Source organism: Nymphaea colorata, chromosome 1 (assembly GCF_008831285.2).
Source record: "Nymphaea colorata isolate Beijing-Zhang1983 chromosome 1, ASM883128v2, whole genome shotgun sequence".
Taxonomy (NCBI): Eukaryota; Viridiplantae; Streptophyta; class Magnoliopsida; order Nymphaeales; family Nymphaeaceae; genus Nymphaea; species Nymphaea colorata.
The window spans coordinates 19,992,602-20,002,635 of record NC_045138.2 but is presented as its reverse complement, the minus strand read 5'-3'; the positions used below and the strand labels follow the sequence as shown (position 1 = coordinate 20,002,635).

At 38.8% G+C, this 10,034-nt stretch overlaps 1 protein-coding gene across 1 annotated transcript; it reads right to left on the bottom strand.

The window, feature by feature from the left end:
- Nucleotides 1-3,004: 3,004 nt before the first annotated feature.
- On the bottom strand, nt 3,005-7,846 carry LOC116267693 (uncharacterized). Its single transcript, XM_031649560.2, has 10 exons — nt 7,536-7,846; nt 6,477-6,719; nt 6,171-6,375; nt 5,805-5,895; nt 5,570-5,715; nt 5,250-5,493; nt 4,981-5,085; nt 4,444-4,626; nt 4,067-4,271; nt 3,005-3,757 (listed from the first exon to the last, which is right to left on the bottom strand). The coding sequence occupies exons 2-10, from the start codon at nt 6,694-6,696 to the stop codon at nt 3,270-3,272; spliced, it is 1,887 nt and encodes a 628-aa protein (XP_031505420.1). The 5' UTR covers nt 6,697-6,719; nt 7,536-7,846; the 3' UTR covers nt 3,005-3,269.
- Nucleotides 7,847-10,034: the final 2,188 nt, after the last annotated feature.

Genomic DNA, 10,034 nt, shown 5'->3' with positions numbered 1-10,034 from the left:
AAGCTGACTTCAACAATATCGTGACATTTCATTATGCGGATAGACCCAAGAATAGTGTTATATCAATCATTTAAGAAGAAAATTCAGAATTTAGAAGAATACTTGTTTTTTAGTAGAGTGGGATATTCCAACAGTTCATGTGTGTGGATAAACTTGGGAACATTCCTTACCAAAGATTTTGAAAACAAAAATTATAAGACTAAAAAACAAAAAAAAAGATGTATTCCTTGAGAATTAAATGGATTCTAACACGATATCATGAAAATTCAACAGACAAGGACGTATGAAAATTCAATAAATTTTGAGTAACTTTTAGAATACACAATATGTTTGAAGAAAGGATAGATTGGAAGACTCTTGAAATAACTTGTCTTACTGGTCGGACTAAAGGTCTGTTTCTAGTTCGATTCTAGCGGATATTATGCATCCGCGTCTTATTATGATGGAGCACGATATCCAAGCTAAAAATCAAAGCAGCCCAAGTCCGTGGAGGTAGGGGAATGGAGGGACCTCAGGATCTTTCTCGACGGTGAGTTGTAAACCTCTTGCTCACCCAAAATTAAGTCTATATTATTGAACGACTTGAAAAATTTTTAAAGGATGAAACATCCATATATCATATTCTTTTATTTTTGTTTCTAGTGTATTTTCAGAATAAACAAAGCAGGCAAGCAAGAGCAGTGGGTTGAGATCTACTACATTACATAGGGACTAAAAAGATCAATTTAGATGTGTCTACAAGTGCAAAATATTACGCTATTTTTTATTGTGTCAAGAAAATCATGACGTTTGTTCATTGACAATTGGAAAATTAGAGAAATGGAAAGAAATTCCTTGTGATTGAGATTTCTTAACTAAAAAGATTGGATCAAGGGGAGCTGGTTTTTGTATCAAATTGTCTTAAAATAAAGTTTTAATTTGATACTTCAACTCTTATTATTGTCGCAACAACTGTTAGAAGACAATTAATTAGGGCACGAATATGACATTTATGTTAGGAGCGAGGCGCTCCCTTTCTCTCTCTTACTCATAGTATCAAAAAGAAGACAAAAGAAGTAGAAAAAAGAAAACACACAGATTTTTATGGAGGTTCAGAAACCAAAGTTCTCATTCTTCCACGGCCGCACAGGGTTTTTCAGTTGCTCACGATACACCATACATGGGTATTAGGCAACATCGCAAAACAGAAAGATTACAATAATACCCGAACAAAATTTTCGCCGGAAATTATGGAAATCTATTAGGTAGGGATCATGCTCCACACTCTAACAATGTCTTCTCTTTTAATTCAAACGTTTTCTAGTTTCTGATAAGAAATCGCCAACTATTCAAAATGGGCACAAGGTTAATGTCTTGTCCATGCTTCAATGAACTCGTTCTACCTCCCTTTGCATGCGATCTGCGTAAAAGGAGAAAAAGTATGGAGGCATTGTATCGTGAGAACAGCAGGTGGTCCAACGCTCTTGCTGGAGCAGATTTAAGCAGCAAAATCTTTGATCCAACTGTACATGTGATTTATTTGCTACATTTGTGAAGTTTCATTGCTTTCTGTGCTTGAGGATGCGATTCAAAAGATCTGATATACTGAACAATCAACAGGTAGCAATTAGTAACAATGGGGATACGCCTAAAAGACGCTCAAAAATTATATACGTCTCAACTTTGGATGAAAGGCGCTAACTGGATTACCACAATCCTTCTGTATGTAAGAATAACTGGAAAGGAGGAAATGGAAAAGTGCCCGCATGATTTGTCAAAAAGGAGGAGACTTCTAATTTTCATGGAATTTCCTTCAAGAATCTCGATCCAACTGCAGCTTTAGAAGGACAGGAAGATCAAGATCTTGTCAAAAGATGGTGTCATGCTCTTATTGTCAGCTCTCAACAAAGACAATCTATGCATTAGTGAGGCTTGGCGCATTGCTTCATCCACTTGCAGGACCAGATCAGAACAGTCAAAAGAAATCGGCGTTCAACGAAGTAAGCATTCCAACAACATTGAATCATTAGATCTTAGCAGATGGCAGAGAAAGTTGTACTGTCAATGCAAGTGGCAGGAACATAATCTTGCAAAAATGCAGATTTTTGGCAAAAAATCCAACTCACATATTGTAAAATACTGGAAAATTTGAAGGGGGTGAGATTAGATAACATTTTATGAGTGGCGACCTCTGTAAAGAATGCTAACTTCTCATTCAACTTGGACACCAATTCTAAATGAAAACTGAATTTTCTTGGAAATATTCTCTTGGACTGTCTTTCTTTTTCCAACGTCTGTTCTTTTTCTTTCGATGGATGTTTCTGTTTGTTGAACATAAATAGTTCTGCTGAAATATGTTTGCCGTGGCTCTTGTGAATGCCCACATTTGCAAACTACCGAACTGCACTTTTCTTTCATGCAGATAAGAGAAGATGGCAATTTAGACATGTCTGGCAATGTTATGAGGTGATGATCAGGGTAGGACCAATATCCTGCTTTTGTGATTCATAAGAAGGATGACCACTTAGTTATGTCAAGCAGGTGTAACCATGTACATATTTGAGAAAAGTAAATGATCTTCATAAGCAGTCCCAAGAACAGTTATCTACTTCAACCGTGCCGGAGAAACCTAGACTAAATAGGAATGATGAACGTCACACCTTGGTTCTTCTGCGGAAAGTGATCAACATTTATTATCTGTACTATTTATATGGGTTTTGCGAATTGGCCCCTTATAATTTATATTAACACGCCCTGAAGCATAGCCATCTAAATCTAGAAAACGTTTTGGAGATACTCGTAAATTGCTTGTAAATGATCTACCTGAATGGTTCGACAAACATAGTTCTGCCAAGAAAGGTTAGACTTATTACCCTGTAATATCTATCCTGAGCTCCAGACTGTCCTTTACCACTTATCTATTGTCCAGTTCCATTTGAACTTAAACTTCATGCCGCAAGAAAATGAGCATAATTTTTGTCATACTGATCTAGTTTCTGGTATAATTCAAAGACCCAATTGACACTTGAGCAGCAAAATGGATTCAAATGAATTCTACAAATCCAGATGTTGGTCGCTTTTGATATGCATCAACTGTATCAGAGGACAAATTCAGGAACATGCACCCATCTTACTTGAACAAGAAGTCCAGGCTAATAGTTCAAGTATCACAAGCAAAGTCATGAAAGGTAGAAGTGCTCTGAATGATACTGTCTCACGATTGTTGATAAATCCCAAAATTTTTCATGAATGATGCCTTATAGCTATTTTGAAACTTAGCAGCGCTTTCTCTAACTAGCCTTTGCAGGGAATGTGGTCAGGCCAAAGCCAAATGGGAAAAGTGGGTCGTAGTGCTTGTCGCCGACATTCATTGGCAGCTGATCGACATGCTTAAACCATGTCCGTGGCAGCTTTCCTGTGAAACCATGGTCACCAAAGAGCACATCTGCAACTCCTTGGCCTTCTGTACCTGGTAACCATGCGGCAACCAGTGCGTCAATTTGTGATACATATGGCTCAATGGCTACAGGCCTGCCTGAGATGATGATGACTACACATTTGATGGATCTGCAAACGTTTTGGATCACAGAAGGACCGGGGTCAATAATGGTCAGGTTCTTGCTGTCACCCATTGATTCGGCATAAGGAATCTCTCCAACAACGACAATAGCATATGAGAATAGATTCCTCTTGACAAAGTCAGCATCAGGATTCTCTTCATAGACAACCTTGGTGTTGGGGCTCACTGTGGATTTCACTGCACTGAGAATAGTTGTTCCTGCGCAAGTGAAAAAAGTTTGGGACCTCTTCAGAAAGTATCAAAACATTGAGACTGGGAAATTAAAGTTAGAAATATCAATGTAAAGATCATATAGTATATTTAAATTGCTGTGAAAAACATAGTGTTATACTGTTATGAACATACCGCGATAGGTTAAAGTTAATCTGTGAACAAGATTCTGATATGAAGGAAAAACCAAACATTGTGACATACAGAAAAACATCAAACTAAAAGGATCCAAGCGAATGGAGCAATTAAGAACGCTGAAGACATGTAAATGCATAATCAGTAGGGATATGTACATACCTCTGGTGGCATTATTCACAGTTACACCTTGCCATAGAATTGTCCAACCACCACACTGATATCCCAAGTTATTGGCATGGGTCCCGGCCACAAGGATTTTTGGAGCCTTCCTGTCAAGTGGCAATAAAGGTTTGCTACCTTCCTTTCCATTCTTAAGCAAGACAAGTGATTTTCTCACTGCTTCTCTTGCCAATTCTCTGTGAGCCTGTCAATTAAGGAAGTAATTATTAATTTATTTTCTAAGTACCAAAACCATGGGAGGTCAGAATATTTCAAAGACTGGTGACAGCATGGAAAATTCAAAATTTGCTTATTGTTTGGCGCTCATATAGGAACGAGATTGTCACAAGTCATTAGTTATATTAGGTGATATGTACCTGGCTACCGAGCTCATTAACCAAACTGTGATCAGCGTAGGGCCTTTCAAAAAGGCCCATTGTGAACTTTACTCGCAAGATCCGGTAAACTGCATCATCAATCCTGCTCATTGGGATGGCTTTAGATTTAACAAGATAGGTAAGGTCATCAATGAATGTAGTGTAGGCCCAGGGAATCATGACCTGCACATGGACAAGACGAGCCAGATATGGCAACAAGAGTGATAAATATACGCTACTGTCAGAAATATGCTGCTTTGAATGCAAGTTTCACAACAAACAATTGGCAGAAAAAAAAAATTCTGTGTAAGATTTCATTTTAAATGTTATGTGCAAGGAGTCTCCAAGAAGATGCTTCCCCTGAACCAACTTATGCCAAGTATACACTAGCAACAAAGTCAGATAAAGGACATAGAAAAACAAATCTAATGCTGATATTGCTTAACCATCTGGTTTCAATGATGCATTATATCAGAAAGAACAGGAAAGAAACTGTTTGGTAATACTAGTTGTTGATAAAGGAAAAGTACAACAAACCATATCAATGCCAGCACTAATTCCTTCATAAACAGAATATGTGTAGTTTGCATCCAGGGAAGAGTTGATCTTGTCAATACCCTGCCAATCGGAAATAACCAAACCCTGCAACATAATCAAATGACACCGAATTAGGGACTACTTCTATAAGCTGGACAAATGTAAATCAGCTCAAGTTCCTAAATATTTGGCCAGTCTATGCCCAGATGAAAACTTGAAAGATACATGCAGAAAGTATGTAGATTGTAGCAGAGAAATGACCAATGTACCCTAAATTTGAGTGTGTTCTTGAGGTAATCAGTAACCAAACCATGATTTGCATGCATTTTCTTCCCGTTGAAGCTCGAATAAGAGACCATGATGGATGAAACACCTTTGTAGACAGCAGCATAATAAGGAGCCATGTGGATCTTAAGCAATCCAGGAAGGTCAATGATGGTATTACCCTCATTGATTCCATCATGTGTTCCACCATCGCCAACATAGTGCTTTGCACAGGCTGCTATATGGCGACTGCATAAAAACACACACAAAAAAAGTATTCAACAAAGAGATAAAATCAATGTCGAGTTGCATTATGGTTACTCACTTTCCATCTACAAAAGGGACACCCTTTCTTGTGTTTGGCGGCAAGTCTCCTTGTAGACCAGGAATTATATCAGTCATAGCTTCAACAAGCTGAGGATCCTCGCTGAAGCTCTCATAGCAGCGGCCCCATCTTGGGTCCCTGCAAACCTATGAAAAAAATACATCGGAATCATCAGAATTGGTAATACTATTGAAGGTAAAATGTGCTGCATGTATCTGATCAAGTTTATTCTTACAGCAACACAAGGAGCAAAAGTATAAGGGATGCCAGTGGCTCGAACTTCCAAGGCTGTTGCCTGACCAATCCTTTTTACAAGGTCAGGATCCCTGCATCCAGAGCATCAACAAATACACCAATGAGAAAATTAACTTGATATGATGTGACCTCAGACCCCAGTATGTATTCTCCACTCGGTTGATAAAAGGGAACCGATCAGAGGAAACAAGAACTGATAACATATACACGGAATGCTCTAACAGATATAATAATCTCCTGCACCATCAAGAAAGCCTAATATGACCTGCAATCTTCAACTCATCTTCCCAAAAGACTGAAAATCATCGAGTTCCCTGGAACTCAACAAGATCAAGTTTATACTTGCCGGGTAGCTCCAAGGCCAACATTGTGAGGGAAGATGGTAGCTCCATAGACGTTGCTATGTCCATGAACAGCATCTATACCGAGGATCATCGGGATTTGGAGACGAGTAGACATAGCTCCTTTCTGAAACTCATTTACCATGTCAATCCAATCCTGTGCAGTAGCTTGAGGGCGAGGGGAAGCTCCAGGGGCACTCACCAAACTGCCTGTTCAATTCCTTAGCACATTGTCAATTTGACATCTCAACATTACACGTTAATAGGAATGGAGAAACGGAGCAGCTTTTGGCGAAAACGCTAGTTTTTACCTATGAAGTAACTCTTGACTACATCAGGGGTTGAAAGTACACGATCAATTTGTGCCATCTGCCCAATCTTTTCTGCTAGAGTCATCCTGCTCATCAAATCTCTGATCCTAACGTTCAGTGGCTTTCTTGGATCCTTGTAGCTGGCATAACTTGCTTCTCCAATTGACATACATCCAAGTAACAGTAAAATGCTCGTCACAAACAACCGGAAGATTGCCATCTTCTGATCCAGCAGTTACAATCCTGAGCTTAGTAGAAAAGGTATCAGCGTTAAAAATTAAGTTCAATCAGAACATGAGCATCCCAGTTTTGTCAAACAGAAGGTGCATTCAAGGAAACTCGAAAGATTAGTTAGCTGAAGTAACAAAAGAAGAATGTAAGTACAATGTGAGAGGTAGAAAATTTGATGAGAAAAGCAACAACCAAGGACAGAGTACTGGCGCACGAAGCACAAACTATGGCAAAAAAAACTAAACGAACTCGAGGGTGAGCACATCACTAAGTGGGGCATAGACAACCACAAAATGTAACCATTGAGTTTCCAAGAAAAAAACCCATTAATGTTCTTGTTAAAGAAAGAGAGAGATAAGTGGGTTAGTGATGTAACGAGAAGCCAGAATATACAAGAAAATAGACAAATATCAATCTCATGGCAACACTAATCTCCCAAAACTGAACTGACACAAGTAAAGCAGAGCATGAAATGCTCTACCATATGAAGGAAAAAACTTTTCCAGCCAGCCTATCACCAAAATTGACAGACTCTTTTATGTGGATAACTGATACTGACCACCGCCATCCCTCCTCCCACGCCCCTTCCCCTCAAATAAAGAAATGTTCATAGTTGGCAGAAAAATGCGAATGCCGAAGAGAAGTTTGTTCGGAAAGTTGTTCAAAGCTCAGCATATTTTTTATGGTACCATTTTGAAGCTGAAACAAAACCAAGAACTTTCTGATCAGCACGTGATCAGGTTCCTACTTGGTAGGGCAACTTCCATCTCAAACAATGTAATTTACAGAAAAAGCAAAGTATGCACTTGAAAAATGCAGATAGTTCACCTTCACTCGACAGAGAAGATAGCAATCTGCTTTAGCAAGACCCCCACAGTGCGGAGTTCAACTAGCACTCGGAGCTGTGTGTGACGAGGCGCTCTCAGCATCTCCCCCCGTCTCTCCCTGTACAATTAAACCCGGAGCTTGAAATGGTAGACTAATTCCCCGCCATGAGGATTAGCTTGTGATTATTTTGTTGGTCGAATTTGACCACTCCCCAACAACCACCTGTCCTCTCCCTTCATTATTTACTGCTGGTCCAGGAAGAAGAACTCAAAGAATTAATGCTCTGAATTCGTCGGCTGATTAAGCATCGTGTATTCTCCTCGCCCACTGGGTATTGGCCAAGCACTTGTAATTGTTAATGTACTAATTACTTAAAGAATAATCGAGAATCCTTCTGTGATGTTAAAGAGGATATCTTCCCTTTTTTGTAAAAAAAAAAAAAATACCACAGGATGTGACCAGAGAGGCTGACCACCTGAAGGTGGAGGCTCGCCAAGAAGATGATGGTGGTTCTGATATGAAATATTTTTTTAGGAAAAGGCAAAAACTTGCCTTTATGGTGCTTTGTAGGATTGAAGGGGGAACATAACCGGGCGCTTCCATAATTGGCTCGTCAAAAAATTAAGGAAGCAAGATATGGGTCTTATGTAAATACACGCAGAGTAAACGTAATCTTATAGAATTTGGAGTACCAAAGAGCATAGAGAAGAAGACCGCATCTCAAGAAGGTTAATACGGGAATCTGAGCAGTCTTTTGAGTAATCGACTTAAATGAAAGCTGCGAAATTTGTTTATTAAAATGGACATCGTCGATCAAGTTGCCTTACTTTTCATTGTTGTCGACATAGAGGATGGGGCCTGGTTTCCCTTTGTTCTTGAAGAGTTGATCGAAAAAAAGAAAGAGTACCGGATGCAACTCCATGTGTAGATTTAGATAAACCTTTCTACACCGCCTTAGAATAAGGAAGTGCTTGACCGCTTGAAATGAACTTCAAAGTTGGACCCTCCAAAGGGCTAATAGCAGTTTTTCTCTGAGGAAGAAGAGTTGTGGGTAAAAGCCTTCCGACCAAGTATAGTTAAAAGGCTTTTGATGGCAAGCAAGTATATTTAGAGGCTTTTGATGGACGTAGTTTAGCTGGTTGGCCGGAGTGATGCACAGACAATGTGTCTTTAGTTTATTTCTTACAAATGTTGATGATATTATGTATATCGTAAAATTACTCATGTTTGGGGCAATGAAAGGGTGCATAGGCTTTCGTCTCTGACAAACCACCTAAAGTATCTGCAAAGGTTCTTAAATGCCTATATTGAAGGTCAAAAAAGGAATTAAGACTACTTTGTGTTAATGTTTGTCAGAATCAGCCTTAAATCCCACTTACATCTGCGGCCAATTTACTTATTTTTGAAACATTTGAGGACCTGAGGTTGTTTTACATCTCTACTTTATATGTATTTCTCTAAAATGTAAGTTTTTGATCACTTTAACCGATTGAGAACCCTAACTAAAAGTTCAGGAAACCAATTATTGAGATGAAAAAGAAGCCCGGAAATCAGTGACCTTCCCTCACTTTCTATAACCAGCCTGTTCTCGACCAGCCATTGTTGCAGATCAGTAGTTTAAACTTTGGGGAATGGGTGACCTGTTCCATCTCCGGCCGTGACGTCGAGTCAATGCAATAAAGCTGCGAGCAGAGGGTGATGTGAAAGCGGTGTTGTAGCATGCTAGCTAGCGGCCTATACCAGTCAATCAAATTCACACAGACAACCATAAAATACCTCACCGCTTACATCATATTTTCCATGCAAAAGCAACCGAAGTCCGTGATCTCTCTTTTGTAAAAGTTAGGGCCGTAGATGACAACTCCCTTACTTGAAAGAATGAAATGTAACTGTGAGTGGAAGAAGCATATGGAATCTCATAGATGCTGAAGTCTTCCGCACATTTATTTTTCAACTCAAGTATGTCATGCACTGTCTGCAGTTCAGAAAAATAACAACAATCGAATTAGAAATGAATCGTCGGTAAGTTAGACCAACGGACTATGCTATGCCCTTCCATGTAACTATGTTTTAAAGCTCATGTCAATCATAGCAAGACTCACATACAGTGCATTCACACCAAGATCTAAATAACAAGGAGCCTCTTTGCATAGTTTTTCATGGTGGTGTTGTTTTCCGAAAGTTCTCAAAGTTAGGGCCCCAACAAAAAACAAAAACACCTTTTATCCTATATCCAGTGGGTGTTTGATAATAAAAATATTGTGTTTTTGGCACACATGTTTCTAAGATACATGACTATAAAATATAATGTCTGAAGTTTGTTATTTTTTTGTTAGATTTATAAAAAAAAAATCCATAATCATTTCATGATCGTTTAAATAAAAACAATTATGTTTTTGAAACATTTGCTCCCCAATAACACAATGTTCTTATCGAGCTCCTCATTGATTCTTGTGATAAGCAATGTTTAATGTGGGCAAGTTAAATAACATCTAAATT